The 16,146-nt window shown below is 38.0% G+C and overlaps 1 protein-coding gene across 9 annotated transcripts in view; it reads left to right on the top strand.

Annotated features, from left to right (window-relative positions):
- LAMA2 (laminin subunit alpha 2) overlaps positions 1-16,146 on the top strand; it is a 474,492-nt gene that overhangs the window by 353,834 nt on the left and 104,512 nt on the right. For 7 of the 9 annotated variants that reach the window (XM_087718512.1, XM_087718505.1, XM_087718506.1 and 4 more), the window contains 3 exons: positions 6,949-7,035; positions 8,224-8,417; positions 15,722-15,864. In XM_087718512.1, coding sequence (XP_087574638.1) covers positions 6,949-7,035; positions 8,224-8,417; positions 15,722-15,864 — 424 coding nt within the window. The remainder of the gene's footprint in view (positions 1-6,948; positions 7,036-8,223; positions 8,418-15,721; positions 15,865-16,146) is intronic. The other 2 variants (XM_087718507.1, XM_087718510.1) reach the window with 1 other exon arrangement.

Below are 16,146 nucleotides of genomic sequence, written 5' to 3'. Positions count from 1 at the left end.
TCATTCTTTGCTTGCTGTTTCTTTTCTGTAAAATGCTTTTTGTGCTGAGACCTATAATGATGTTTTCAGGTACAATATGAATTTATTTCTATTCTTCACTTATTACAGAGTAATTTTTTCAAAGCTTTATTAAACTTAACTTTGTGGTAACACAAAAAGACCTGCCATCCAATTCTGAGGTTATGCCCTTCCAAAATTCTTAGTTCCCAGGAGCAAGTACTCTTATCATCCACAACCAAATAGCAGGCTATAAAATCATTAAAAAGATTGTTAAAGAGAGATCCAACCTAGAACTAAGGTGAAATTTCCTGATAATGAGAACAATTAATCAGTGGAACAGTTTACTTCCAAAACTTGTAGGTGCTCCATTACCGGAGGTTTTCAAGAAGAGAGTGAGAGCCATTTATCTGGAATCAGGTTGGGACTAGAAGACCTCCAAGGTCCCTTTCAACCCTATATGTCTATGTTCTATATTCCAAATACAATTTCAAATCAGATAATCTCAATCCTCCTTGCTCTTTTGTCTTTTGGATTATTTATAGTTAACCCTTGGCAGCTCTGTTATTTTCAATGACTGCTAGTCATATATACCATCTCCAATCAGTAAGCGCCTGTAACCCATAGGAAATATAACTAGAAGGGTTCTATTGTGCTCATACTTTGATTATGAACATGTCATAGAATCTGGAGTGACCACTAATCAAAACCACAGGACTAAAAGTTACAAGTGATTGCTCTGAAGTAGCAGGGTGGTTCTGTATAGGCAGTGGTGGGATTCAAATAATTTAACAACTGGTTCTCTGCCCTAATGACCAGCTTGGTAGGTGGGGCTCAGTGGTCATGTGACTGGGTGGGCTTGGCCAAGTCAAGGTCACTCAGGTCGATGGGCGCTTCGCCTTAGCTGTTACAATATAATAAGGGTTAACCGGAGAGGCAGTTTCTGTAAGCAGGGCAATAAAGATGAGGCTAGAAACAACAACAGAGTATTTTCTTCCTGCCTTCTTTATAGGATTAGCCCTATAAAGTAGGAAAAAAGTTATATGAGATTTCTTCCAACAACCGGTTCTCCGAACTGCTTAGTAGGTTAACAACCAGTTCTCCCAAATAGGTGCTGACAGGCTGAATCCTGTATAGGTATAGGTCTGTATTCAGAGTTGGTGTGTTGTAGATTATTATGAAACAGTGGGGTCCAGTATAGCCTGCTTGTCTGCTTTACCTCCCTGTAAAGGCCAGTTTACATCTTTAAATTTTTTAATGCTTTCCTATTTCTTCATCCGACATTCAGTTTTCAGTGTGCAACATAACATAAAAACAATCCTCATCTGGATAATGTGATTTGGTTTGTGGGTCTATTTTTAGTGAATTGACAATGTGATGATAATGAGTTTGTGAGTGATCAATCTCTTTACATTTTTTACAACTGCATAATTTTATTATTCATTCAAGCACTATTGATTTAATGCATTATAAGCAAGGTGGAAGAGGATGCTGGCTCTTAGCATAAGAAAAGGAATGCTTTTCTGTGGGTTTTGAATGCCATAGTGTTTCTTTTGTGTTAATCTGGGTCAGAATTAGAATTATTTATTTGTCAATGAACAATGTATGTACAATGAGATTGGTTGAGCTCCCTCAGTGCACCCCCCCCAATACAATATAACTAACAGTGAAGACAGAAAATCCCTAACCCAATGAATCATATTAACAAACACCCAGTCCTATTGCGAACATGTGAACATGTTACACGTTGTGCCAGCCCTGCAAGTCCATCATACTAAGTAGTTATGATATTATTTCGCATTCAGGCATCTGACAGCCCATGGATAGAAACTGTTCTTCAGCCTGTTTGTGTGGCTGGCTATGCTTCGATATCTCCTTTCTGGTGATAGGAGGTAGTGGTGAAATTCATTTTTTTTTACTACCGGTTCTGTGGGCATGGCTTGGTGGGAGTGGTGTGGCTTGGTGGACATGGCTTGGTGGTCATGGCAGGGGAAGGATACTGCAAAATCTCCATTCCCATCCCCCTCCGGGGGAGGATACTACAAATTCTCCATTCCCATCCCACTCCAGGGGAAGGTACTGCAAAATCTCCATTCCCATCCCACTCCAGGGGAAGGATACTACAAAATCTCCATTCCCATCCCACTCCAGGGGAAGGATACTGCAAAATCTCCATTTCCATCCCACTCCAGGGGAAGGATCCTGCAAAATCTTCATTCCCGCCACACTCCAAGGGAAGGATACTGCAAAATCTCCATTCCTACCCACTCCGGGGGAAGGATACTGCAAAATTTCCATTCCCTCCTACTCCAGGGGAAGGATACTGCAAAATCTCCATTCCTACCCACTCCAGAGGAAGGATACTACAAAATCTCCATTCCCTCCCCACTACAGGGGAAGGATACTACAAAATCTCCATTCCCATCCCACTCTGGGGCCAGCGAAAGCTGGCATTTGCCTGTTCTCCAAACTACTCAAAATTTACGCTACTGGTTTTCCAGAACCTGTCAGAACCTGCTGGATTTCAGCCCTGGTAAGACAGTAAAGAAGTGCCATCCAGGGTGTGAGTCGTCCCTGGGGATTTTCCTTACTCTTCTAAGGCAACGAGCCCTCACATTGTAATTTTGCATTACAAATCACTGCAAATATAATGGCACATACTTCCAACAGTTGAATTCTTCCCGCTTCTCTTGAGTCACATATTAGATCACCACTATTAAAGATTGAGGCTTCTCCCATTATCATACTGTCCTACGATTACCATTTTATCAGTATCTGTCAGGTGCTGCTTCATTTAATAATCAGGAAAGAAGGCACTCAACTCCATTTGTTAGAAATTAAGTGTACTTTTACTAATTACAAACGAATAGTAATGAAGCTAAGCTGAATCTGGTTAATTAGGCGCGAAAGCAAAGAATATCATGTATAGGTTGCGTCCCTACCTGAACCGGGAGGCCCTCACAATAGTCACTCGTGCCCTTGTGACCTCTAGACTGGACTACTGCAACGTGCTCTACATGGGGCAGCCCTTGAAGAGCATTCGGAGACTTCAGCTTGTCCAGAATGCAGCCGCGCGAGCGATCGTGGGTGCACCTCGGTTCACCCACGTAGCACCTATCCTCCGCGAGCTGCACTGGCTGCCTATTGGTCTCCGGATACGCTTCAAGGCGCTAGTCGTCACTTATAAAGCCCTTCATGGTATTGGACCTGGGTACTTGAGAGACCGCCTGCTGCCAATTATCTCCACTAGATCGATTAGATCCCACAGATTAGGCCTCCTCCGAATTCCATCCGCCGGCCAGTGTCGACTACCCGGAGGAGAGCCTTCTCTGTGGCTGCTCCGACCCTCTGGAATGAACTCCCCGTGGAGATTCGAACCCTCACCACCCTCCAGGCCTTCCGCAAAGCCCTTAAAATCTGGCTGTTCCGACAGGCCTGGGGCTAAAGAACTGTTGCCCCCGTCTCGAATGGTATGACTGTTGTGTGTTTTAAATTATGCATTGTTATGTTTCTTTTTTTAATTTTTTGTCTGTATCCCCCTTCCCTGGTTTGAGTTGTGAGCTGCCCTGAGTCCCCTTCGGGGGAAAAGGGCGGCATATAAATATAATAAACAAACAAACAAACATAGTCCAATTATAATTCACCCAACTGTCAGGTGGGAGATATCTTCAAAAAACATCATCAGGGTGGAATGCTGGACAGTTAACCTTGGCGGGAAACTCCCTTCCTCCACATGTGCAATGAGATTAATTTTTTTTTAAATTGAGTTTATTTATAGGCCGCCCTTTTCCCTGAGGGGACTCAGGGCGGCTAACAACTTGTATGGGAGGGGAAGACATACAATAACATAAAAACACAATATATAATTAAAACCAAGCAACATTCATACAACATTCGGGTGGGGGCGGACTATGGTCTTACCCCCAGGCCTGGCGGGATAGCCAGATCTTGAGGGCTGTGCAGAAGGTCTGAAGGGTGGTGAGGGTACGAATCTCCACGGGGAGATCGTTCCAGAGGGTCGGAGCTGCTACTGAAAAGGCTCTCCTCCGCGTAGTTGCCAGCCGGCACTGGCTGGCAGATGGCACTCGGAGGAGGCCTAATCTATGCGATCTTATGGGTCGAGAGGAGGTGATTGGCAGGAGGCGGTCTCCCAAGTACGCAGATCCACTACCATGAAGGGCTTTGTAGATAGTAAGAAGCACCTTGAAGCGCACACGGAGATCAACAGGTAGCCAGTGCAGCTCGCGGAGGATAGGTGTTATGTGGGCGAACCGAGGTGCACCCACAATCACTCGCGCGGCCGCATTCTGGACTAGCTGAAGCCGCCGGATGCTCTTCAAGGGCAGCCCCATGTAGAGCACATTGCAGTATTCCAGCCTAGAGGTCACGAGGGCGCGAGTGACTGTTGTGAGAGCCTCCCGGTTCAGGTAGGGTCGCAACTGGCGCACCAGGCGAACCTGGGCAAATGCTCCCCTGGTCACAGCCGACAGGTGGTGATCAAAGGTCAGCTGTGGATCCAGGAGGACTCCCAAGTTGCGAACCCTGTCTGAGGGGTGTAAAATTTGACCACGCAGCCTGAGTGGTGGAACAGTAGCCAAATTTTTGGGAGGGAAACACAACAGCCACTCGGTCTTTTCTGGGTTGAGTACAAGCTTGTTAGCCCTCATCCAGTCCCTAACAGCTTCAAGTCCCTGGTTCATCACGTCCACCGCTTCATTGAGTTGGCACGGGGCGGACAGATGGTCAGGACAGCGTCTAGAATCTTCCTCCAGCACATAATGATTCCCCTCCCAAATACCAAGACCCCCCCCTCCCCGTTTCAATGGCAGCCAAAGCAGTAGTAAAGCAGAGGCTGACATCCGGCCCTCCTTCAGAAAAGGGCGGTCAGACTTGCAGAAACGAAAAGAACACAAACAAACAGACAGACAACAAGACACAAAAGAGAGAAAGGGGAAGGGGGAAAAAAACAAAAACAAAAATTAGCGGACTATCCAAGAATCAGGGCTTGTCAGGATAGGCAGAGTAGAACTTGCAGAGCAGACGAGGAGCTCGAACATGGAACTTGTCAACCCATTCAGCTTGAGGCTGACAGTATCATAGCCACCATTATTGTTGGACCTCTTCTAACAAACCACATAGGAATTCTATTATGTTTATATGTTAATGTTCAGAAAAGTAGTTTTGCAAGCAGAAAGAATTCTGCCTTCTCAAAGCTCACTCTAATTTCAAAGATATTCTGATGCATGTTTTACATTTTATATGAACTTTTGATAGGGAACACTTGGGAGAGGAAAAAAAATAAATTTATCAACTTTGTTTTTCAATGAAACTACTTATTTCAAATTTGCCTCTGCTGGATAAGGAATGCTGGTAATTTTAATCTGAATACATCTGGTTCTACTCTGCCTCAGATTCACTAGATTTATACAATAAAATTTAAAGGGCAACATCTATGTGTCATCTCTGTATAATAAATAAGTACAGTATTACCAGTCAAAATAAAATAACCCTGAAGATTGCAGCACAATCTGTGCTCCAGGGCTGAATATACAATATCATTTTCATACTCTAGCCAAATTAGTTTTCTGACTGTTCAGAGAGTTACTAATAAATCAGTCCAGCAATTCCAGTTTTTAAAGCAGATTGGTAATTATCCCCCACAAAATTAATACAAGACTGGCTTAATTTTGTATAATGTAATATTTAAATGTCCTGGGAATTAAATGCAGGATTTGTCTTAAGTACCCGCATTGATATTTCTATATCCTGAAATATACAGTGGAATGGAAGGGTTGAAATAAAAAGAAAAAAGGGGGAAGAACGAACTTGTGTGCTTTCCTTGCAAAGCAGCTGTTACTATTGCTGCTGTGATCAATAGTTATGCATGACATCTACTGTACGTGTGATATAAATGCATATGTTGTGTTTTATCCTCAATCGTATAATATTGGATACTGAAAATATGATTCCTATGAAGACAGAAATGAACTGGCTGCCGTATCTTTTGCCCAAATGGTCCTACATCACACTCCCTTTCCATCTAGATGATAAAGTAAACTAGAAGGAGAGAGGAAACTAACTTCCAATCCTCTTTCCAATTTGACATGAACTATTTGTAATACTTGGTTCCACTGTCAGAAAGTAAAGTAGGGACCAGGTTGTGCTAGCATACTGGAAAGCTTTTTTCTTTTCTTTTCTTTTCTTTTACTAACTTCTCACAATCTCTTGTCTTCCAAAAAATAAATTGAATTCCAAATAAAATAGGTATCCTGAAAACTGTGTTTTCTTGTAATTTCTACTGAAATAATATTTTTTTTAAAATTCATGTATTTACTTGCTAGGTGGCAAAAGGTATATACTGTACATTCTTTTTACAAGCCAAAAAAGGTTTGAAAAAACAAAAGGTGAGAGCTAGTTAGCAATACTATCAAAACCTCTATCCTTGATTTACTATCAGAATCTAATAGTAATTAACTGTTGATCTAGAATTTAAAAAAATCTAACAAATATTATACATTAGGAAATGAGATTTAAAACTATTACCATTCAAGGAGAAATGGTGGACCGCTTCATAGCATTTTAAAGGAAATGCAATATTTTTACTACCATGGACAGCAAAATACATAACTGAGGATTGATACTTCCAGGGAGAATGACATTATATTACTATTATTAAATTTATATACAAATATATTTAAGATCTTCTCATAGTTTCATGGTTGTTTACTTTCTAAAAGCATGTACGTTGGTCTTCTAGAAGCATTATAGGCTTTCACAAGATGCAGGTTATGTGATATCTGCCTATATTTAAGTTATTTTAGAAATAAAACAATTTAAATTGATAGCATGATTTAGAGGAGCAGAGATTTAAAGTTGTGTGAAGCTCTTCTTTGAAGCTAATGTGTCTTCAGTAAAGGAAAGAGTTAACTGTGTTATTTTTTTTAATACAAGTTTCAGTCCCTCGTGTATTGTTGAAGGAGTTAACGATTACCGATGTACAGCTTGTCCACCTGGATATGAAGGACAGTACTGTGAAAGGTAAGGTATTTAAAAGAATCAAAATGAAAGTATTTTGCAACAGGCCATTTCTAGAATCAGCAGAGGTGCAAAGATAGATGATAGATAGATAGATAGATAGATAGATAGATAGATAGATAGATAGATAGGTAGGTAGGTAGGTAGGTAGGTAGGTAGGTAGGTAGGTAGGTAGGTAGGTAGGTAGGTAGGTAGGTAGGTAGGTAGGTAGATAGATAGATAGATAGATAGATAGATAGATAGATAGATAGATAGATAGATAGATAGATAGATAGATAGATAGATAGATAGGTGATGGATGGAGATAGAGTATGCTTGTGTTAGCCTAATTAAAAGCCATTCCACAAACCTTTATCCATTAGCAATTATAATGAAAGGAATATGTTTTTAATCTCATAATTCATGCTGTAACTCTAAAGTGATAAATTATTTGCAAGATATTAGCAATCATTTCATGATCTAATGAGACATTTGATTTCTAGGATGTAATACATATTTCAGTGGGCAGAGCTATTTGATTAGATGATGACTTCATGGCGTTTCTCTGATATTTCCTTCATAACTTTCTATTAAACAATAGAAAGCATTCACTTTCCTCCCAATAACTAAGCAATGCAAAAAACAGCATGTCCATTTTGCATCCATAAGCATATTGTTTATAAAGCATTTTCTAAATATTAACATATTATCAATAAAAAGACAATAGCAATAGAAGAAAATTCATAGAAGAGAAACAATAATTGTCCTTGTAGAGAAAAAGGTGGGAAATTATATTGATTAAAGAACATAATATTGTTGAACAGTAATTTCAAGAAAAAAAATCAAGCAAATTTAAGAATGTGAAAATGCGGGTTGTAAAATGCATAAAACAAACTATGGAATGCTTTGTGTTTGGCTTTCATCATGTGCTGTTGAATAGGGAGCATAAGTTCTCCTCTTTCACTCCAAATGCATAATGTTTTATGTATTGTGAATTGTATATACATGAATTTTGATGCCATTATTTTTCAGGATAATATAGAAAACTGCATCAATTTTAGCTTACATTTCTATATTCAAAGAACATTTTTGTTTAAAATGTGTAAAAGTGTAAATAACAGAATTAATCAGAAGAATATCTTGATTCATTCATAGAAAGCCATTTGCACTAAAATTCTAAAGTTCTTTTTTATTACATTTTTCAATCTCTAGATGTTCTCCTGGATACACTGGGAACCCAAAAATTCCTGGTGGATCTTGTCAAGAGTGTGAGTGTCATCCACATGGTTCACTGCCTGTTCCTTGTGACCCTCTCACTGGACAATGTGTGTGCAAGCCTGGATCTACTGGCTGGAAGTGTGCAGGATGTGAACCCTGGCATGCTCGTGAAGGCATAGCATGTGTTTGTATGTACATTAATGTTTATTAATAGTAGGGCTGGAAATTTGGTAGCTTGATTTATTCTTCAAGTGTAAGTTGAGATAAGTTGTTACAAAGCAGTAGACTCCTGATATGGTTTGAATATATATGAGCTTCGTTGTACTTAACTGGTCTCCCTAGTTTAATGGTTCCTAAATCACTGATTTAGGGAACACGCTGGCTCAGTGGCTAAGATGCTGAGCTTATAGATCAGAAAGGTTGGTAGCTTGGCTCTTCAACTTTGAAATGGAGATGAGTACTGCCTCCCAGAGTCGGGAACGACTAGCACATATGTGTGAAGGGAATCTTTACGTTTACCTATAAATTACTGATAACCTAAGAAGAGTCTATACATGTCAAAAATAACAATAAAAATTACATTTCTAATGGCCAAAGTCTTACAAGATTGTCAAATCTTAAAAAGCATCCTGCAAGGTCTCAAATGAAAATGTGGGATTTGGTCAACTTGATTTTTTTTGCCAATTTTAATTTTATTTAATATTAAACAAACCATTATTCCCTTTTCAGTCTTTCCTATCCTGTTCTCAAATTCTTTGACAGATACTTTGCACTATTTAATGTTTATGTGCACTCTTTACCATCAAACAAATGACTAGCTGTGTTCTGTGTGGGGAAAGGGATTGTATTTATTTAAAGTCAGAAAATATTTCTTCCCAAAGAAAGTTCTTCCCAACTTTTTTCTCAAAGTTACTTTTAGACATCCTTAACTGTTGATAGTTTCTTTTCCCACTTCTTATACATTGCTTTTCTTTTAATATTGCATACGTTCTTGTAGATGTGAATTGATATACTGTTCTTCCTTTTTGCCAGCACATTATTAAATTCTTATTTAATTTCTACACTTGAGCCTATCAAAATGAAATTAAACTATATTGGATAGGCAAGAAAATGATAAGTCATAAGTGAATTTAATTCTCTTTTTTGACATATAAAATATTCTTAATCAGCTAACATGATTCCTAATTAATACAAAACTATAGCAGAGTTGGAAGGGACCTTGGAGGTCTTGTAGTCCAACCCCCTGCCCAGGCAGGAAACCCTATACCGTTTCAGACAAATGGCTATCCAACATCGTCTTAAAGACTTCCAGTGCTGGGGCATTCACAACTTCTGAAGACAAGCTGTTCCACTGATTAATTGTTCTGTCAAGAAATTTCTCCTCAATTCTAAGTTGCTTTTCTCTTTGATTAGTTTCCACCCAGTGCTTCTTGTTCTACCCTCAGGTGCCTTGGAGAATAGTTTGACTCCCTCTTTGTGGCAATCCCTGGGATATTGGAACACTGCTATCATGTCTCCCCTAGTCCTTCTTTTCATTAAACTAGACATATCCAGTTCCTGCAACCGTTCTTCATATGTTTTAGTCTACAGTCCCCTAATCATCCCTGTTACTCTTCTCTGCACTCTTTCTACAGTCTCCACATCTTTTCTACATTGTGGCAACCAAAACTGAATGCAGTATTCCAAATGTGGCCTTGCCAAGGCATTATAAAGTAGTTTTAACACTTCACGTGATCTTGATTCTGTCCCTCTGTTTATGTAGCCTAGAACTGTGTTGGCTTTTTTGGCAGCTGCTGCACACTTCTGACTCATATTTAAATGGTTGTCCACTAGGACTCCAAGATCCCTCTCACAGTCACTACTATTGAGCAAGGTGCTACCTATACTGTACCTGTGCATTTTGTTTTTCTTGCCTAAATGTACAACCTTACTCTTTTCACCATTGAATTTCATTTTATTAGATAGTGCCCAATGATCAAGTTAAGGAAATATTTGCTTGAAATAATACCTGGAAAAACTTAATCATAACTAGAAAACTCCTTGTGGAAAAGGTAAACCATATTTTAACCTCAAGGCTGTTGTAGATAAAATATGCAGATATTAAATTTTTAGAATGGGTAAAGATCTAAATAGGTTTTATATATATATTATAGATACTTATATTATAATAGGGAATAGTTTTAACTGGTTTCAAAGCAGTTAATATAGTATTTTTAAAGCAATAAAAAGCAGTTAAGGCCCTAAAGAAAAGTAGACTCTTTAGTAGACTCCAGATTAAAATTCCGGAATATTTTCCTCAACAAAATAGGGATATGTTATGGTGGTTTCAGTCATAAAAATATGTACAGATCAGAATTAGACAAATTTTGGAGTACAGATAGTCCTCAACTTACAAACACATTTGGAACCAAAATTTATGTTGCTAAGTAAGTCAGTTGTTAAGTGAGTCACGCCCAATTTTATGACCTTTTTGACCATGACTATTAACCAAATCACTGCAGTTTTAAAATGAACTTGGCTTCCCCCATTTACTTTGCTTGTTGAAAACTAGCTGGGAAGTCCATATATAATGATCACATGACCCCAGGATGCTCCAACCATAGTAAATACATGCCAGTTTCCAAGTGCCCAAATTTTGATCACATGAACATGGGGATGCTGCAATGGTCATAACTGTGAAGAACAGTTCTAATTCACTTTTGTAAAAAAAAATGTATTATTGTAACTGGTAAATGATCGCTGAACAAGTGGTTCTTAGTTAAGGGCTACCTCTATCAAGCATGTCTACTACTAACACAAAAAGATCAGTTTTAAAAATCCTGATTTCCAGCGTCAAGTGTGTATGCACATGAGAGAAAATATTGCACACATTATTAAAAGTAAACAAAACTGTAAATTATAATACCTGTAATCATTTGCCAAAGATGGAGGAGATTTATTTTGCTAAGGCAGCTAATCAAGGCTTCTCTTCCTTGCCACCCTTACATTCCACATGCTTTATCTCAGGGGTGTCAAACTCAAGGCCCAAAGGCCAGATTCAGTCCTTCAGTCCTGGAAGAACCAGCCCATTGTGTCTTTGACAGCAAAGACACGGCCCTCCCAAGCTCCATTTTCACTGGCAGAGAGTTGCAGGAGGCTGTTTCAGTTGAAAATGAACCTCAGGAGGGCCACAGGAGGCCTCTCGAGCTCTGTTTCCACTGGCAGAGTTGCAGGAAGCTATTGTAGCCAAAAATGCAGCTCCGGAGCCTGTTTTCGTTGGCAGAGCGCTCGGGCCACCACAAGAGCCCCCGACACAAGTGATGTCAAGCTATCCATGTCCACGGCTACCCCAGCCCCCGAGGTCAAACACAACCCTGATGTGGCCCTAAATGAAATCGCGTCTGATACCCCTGTTTTAGCTCAAGAAAGTTCACCTTTAAAGTAGGCTTGAATTGTTCTTTGTTTTAAGTTAACAAATTTTCCACCAACAAAATGTGCTCCAACCCTAAAGGTGGGAGGGGGGCAACTCTTGTATTGCTTTTGAATCCTTCTGCATGACCTCAAAACCGTCTTCAAAGCAAACTTTGGAGAATTTGAGGAAGAGAGTCTCAAGCAATCATCTGCTTAAGAAATACTTAATTTCATCCAGTGTGCTTCCAATTAATGCCTTGCTGAAATGCTGCATGGTTTTTGCTTTTCTCCATGAATAACTGTAATCATCTTGGCTATAATGCTATATTTGTTAGCAGTGAACACTAATTCTTACTGACAGTTTTATAGACTAAACTGTGGTGATATTTAGTCATGTATAAATTATATAATTATCATTTTGTAACATTTCCATTGCTCCAGTTTAATCCAGTCTTTGAGTAACTGCACCTTGTCTCCTTTATTAAAGAAGGGACAATAATGTGTCTCCTCTTTTCAATTCAATTTTCAACCCAGAGATATTAATTCATGCTAAATGTTCATAGACCATATAACAGGAAATAGTTATTTGTTAATTTAGAGTATTTTCATGTCTTTATAAGCAATTCAGTTTTTTTATCATGCTGAATTAAGTTGGTTTTCATTTGCATCCCTTTTTATAGTATTTATTGTCTACTGCCTTGAGTTTAAATAGAAAAAAAAGTAAAATCAGGAAATTTTAATAGTGGGTTGCTATTTGCTGACTTACTACAACAAATTGTTCCTCTTTTTTTCAAAATCTAGGCCTTTTTGATATTTATTTGATTAATACCTAACAAAACTGAGCAAGTAGATGTTATGTAAAATTCACAACTTGGTGTAAATCCTTATGTTAGACATGGAAACCTACTTTCTCTTTGTGTGATAAAAAGAACATAAGAAAACTTAGATCACAGATTTTTCAGATATGCATACATAAAGTAGAAAATATTGCCTTCTTACTTGAGCAATTATAATGTATTTCAGTTCAAGCAACAAATCAGTGATGGAGAACATGGTGTGCAAAGCAAAAAGAAGAAAAGGAAATAACTGAAAAGTCACTTCTCAGTGCTGCTTTGTACAATCCCCAATTGCCTTCTTGTTTCATTAAATCAATTTGTCTCTCTTCTAGTGATTTGCTTCGCCGTTTTATCTGGTTCTGCAGTTGAAATGTACTTTTCTATACTGACTGGAGCAACACATACCTGTTTTTAACAGGAGAAAAACCCGAATTTAATTGGATATAAAATAGCAGAAGATTGAATAAAAGTTCATCAAATGTTGACTTGTAGGAATACATCTCTAACTGATAAGAAACTTGGACATGCAAACGTACACAAGCACGCAGGCAGGCAAACGGTTGCTTAGGATATAACGGTTTATGTCAAGATGCTTTTAGGTGTCATTCCCCTACTAGAAAGGGAACATGCAACTTTTCAAATTTGAACTATACATGTAAGGATGAAAGTAACAGTCCAACAAATGGAAGTTGCACCCTTGTAATTCATGGTAAGGCTTAGGGGGCCATGAGAATCACTATAATCTATTCATCCTTTTTTTTTTTAGATAAAGTTTCCCCCCTCACCCTGTATAATTAAGAAATGTAGAATGACTGATCTACCACTAGGCTCAGTATTCATTTGAAGTTACATGTTTAATACAGATAGTCCTCGACTTGCGACCTTAACGGAGCTTGCTCATTATCTTCATAAGTTGTGACAGCTGTAAAATGGGTTATCATGCAACTGACTCGTATTTTATAAATTTTTCCGGAGAAGTCATTAAGTGAGTGCCACGGTTAAGTGAACCCATTTTTCAGTAGGGGACATTTTTTGCAGAAGTAAATGTCAGTTTTCAGCAAAAATGTCATAAATTGTGGTTACATGACTATGGAATGCTGTACACAACCACAAATACAGGCTAGTTGCCAAGCATCTGAAATGCTGTCTTGTAACCATGGTTGGGAGCTGTCATAACTTCAGAGCCAGGTCATAAATACCTTTTGAGGAGTCCATCGTAACCTCAAACAATCCATAAACAACCAGTCATAAGTCAAGGACTACCAGTAATTTCTTTCTGGCCCAGTGGCCAGGTTCAGAAGGTGATTAAATGAGATCATTTCATCTCTGCTAATCAACAATAAATTAATCCCTATATTAGTGGATTTACCTGCTGCCTTCCTAACCCAATCAGATAAGAGGATGGCCTTGCCTGTTATGGGAAGTGAGGATGCTGCAAGCCAGAACAGAGGCAATTGGGATGGGCAACAAGGAGATTATTAGCTTTTTGCTGGCCCACAGACAGATGGAGAAGATTGCAAGTGAACCATAGGGAAGAGCCTTTAGTGTCAAATTAAAGCTTTTTCATGAATCTGTTGGGTGCAAAGTAAGAATAGCCTTGAGTTATTAACATGCTATGGTAAACTGCAGACAAGGACAAGGCCTTAGACAATCATCTATAAATATGAAATTTGAATCACCAGAGAGGGAAGAGTATCTAGAAAAAGACTTCTTTGGGGATCGTGTATTTTTTTTAAGCTTATCATGTCATTTTAATGGGCAAGTCTTCTTAGCACATCAGAGTGAGGAATTGAGAACTAACCAAGCATTGAATCATAGGCAATTCTTATTTCATTCAACATTTTTAATTTATTTTTACTTATTTATTACATTTCTGCAGTGCCCAATTCATGTAAGTGATATATTCAAAGTAAGGAGAATATAATTTCCTGTTTAACCCTTAGGCAGAATAATAATCTTTCTAAGTAGAATGGGATTCCTACTTGAAGAAATCGTACACATACGCAGATGTCTAGCTGTTTACAATAGCTTAAAAAAATTTAAAAACAGTTATTTGTTGTATGTCCAAATATTTTCAAAGTAGTTCAGTAAGGTTGCCCATTAAAAACTAAGTGCATCGATAAATAGACTTTTTTTCACAACAAAAAAACAGAGATGCTGATTAATTTAAATAAATCAGAAATAAGGATTTAAACTAGGAGCTTATTAGTTTGCAATCTTTACAACTAGCCTAGTTCATAAACCAGGCTTCATGATGTAGTTTGTTTAGCTTCAATATACCATATTATTAAATTATTATTAACCATTTGAGGGGTGTAGGGTTGGATTTTGGTCCTCTGGAGACCAAAAGGATCTGGTGATGTTAGAATGGTGGGTTAGCTTGTCTTGATAGTTTTTTGTGGATACTTATCAATTTTTTTAAAAAATTGTGCAATCACCCTGTTTCATTGAATTTTGAGGATTAGACTTCATCGTCTTTTGTGTTTTTCTCCTTTCCTTTTTCTTACCACAAAAATATTGCCAAGGAGAAAAAGGTAGAATCACATTGCAATTTTAGTAAGAAGATCTTTCCATCTAGAAATGTATTTTGGAATATGCACTATTCACTTACTACATATTCCCTAAATTATTCTGTGCCTTGTTCTATACATCAGGTTTCTGCACAGTTGTGCATAATTCCCAGGCTTGAGTGTCAAATATTACCAATATACTTCCTCAAAATGCTCTTTTAATTATCTCTTCTTTGACTGGCATTGTTTCAATGGCTTTACCACTATTTCTAACCTTTGCTCTTTAATTTAAATCTCTGCTATTAATACTGATATATAATTGAAATGGATCTTAAGTAGCTATTACATTAATTTGTTCAAATCTTCCCTTGCCCTTTGCCCTTCTATCCTTCTGTTACTCCTCCCCACCTAAACCTAATAAGATTTTTAGCTGCTCTAGACTGAGCAAAGTGATTTGTGTTTGTTATTCTAAAAATTGTATATTGAGCTCTTATCTAAAGAGTATTTTATGTCACATTGGCCTTCTCACTAGATCTGGGCAATTTTATATCCATTTTTCCAATCTACTAGAGACATCTTTGCTTCTCCACCTTTTATTGCTCCATGAATTTTTAGGAACCAGTTACTGAATGTTAGTGGCCTTATATTTTGGCGCATTTTATGTATACTATAAAATGTTTTTCAGTTGAAATAAGAAGCATTTGTCTCAGAAGTTGAACACCAATAAATATTATTTTAAATTGTCTTTTCCCACAGTTTGCGATGATGAGTGCACTGGTGTCCTTCTTCGTGACTTGGATCAGTTAAATCAGATGACTCTAAGTGTTAATCTTAGCGGACCACTTTATCCACCATATAAAATGCTTTATTCTTTTGAAAACACAACCCACGAATTAAAGGTATAATCAAGTCCATCAATGTGGTTTGGATCTCAAGTAGTAGCATTATTTTAATCAACATATGTTATTGTGCTTAAATTTTAGCAAAACTTGAGTTAATAGTTTAATTTCTTTAACCATTATCATAATGAATTGATTTTTCAATTCTTCTGATTGAAGAAAATAATAGTAAATATAAACAAAGCATAGAGGTATTGAAAATGTTGGAATTCATTGTTGGAATGTATTTTTCTGCAACAACTAAAGCAGTATTCAGCCACTAGATGGCAGTGTTTACAAGTT

The sequence above is a fragment of the Thamnophis sirtalis genome, unplaced genomic scaffold, assembly GCF_051295495.1.
Source record: "Thamnophis sirtalis isolate CommonGarterSnake01/CBP01778 unplaced genomic scaffold, rThaSir2_p1.2 scaffold_6, whole genome shotgun sequence".
Taxonomy (NCBI): domain Eukaryota; kingdom Metazoa; phylum Chordata; class Lepidosauria; order Squamata; family Natricidae; genus Thamnophis; species Thamnophis sirtalis.
Note: the sequence above shows the minus strand (reverse complement) of the source record. Positions and strands in the feature narration are given on the sequence as shown.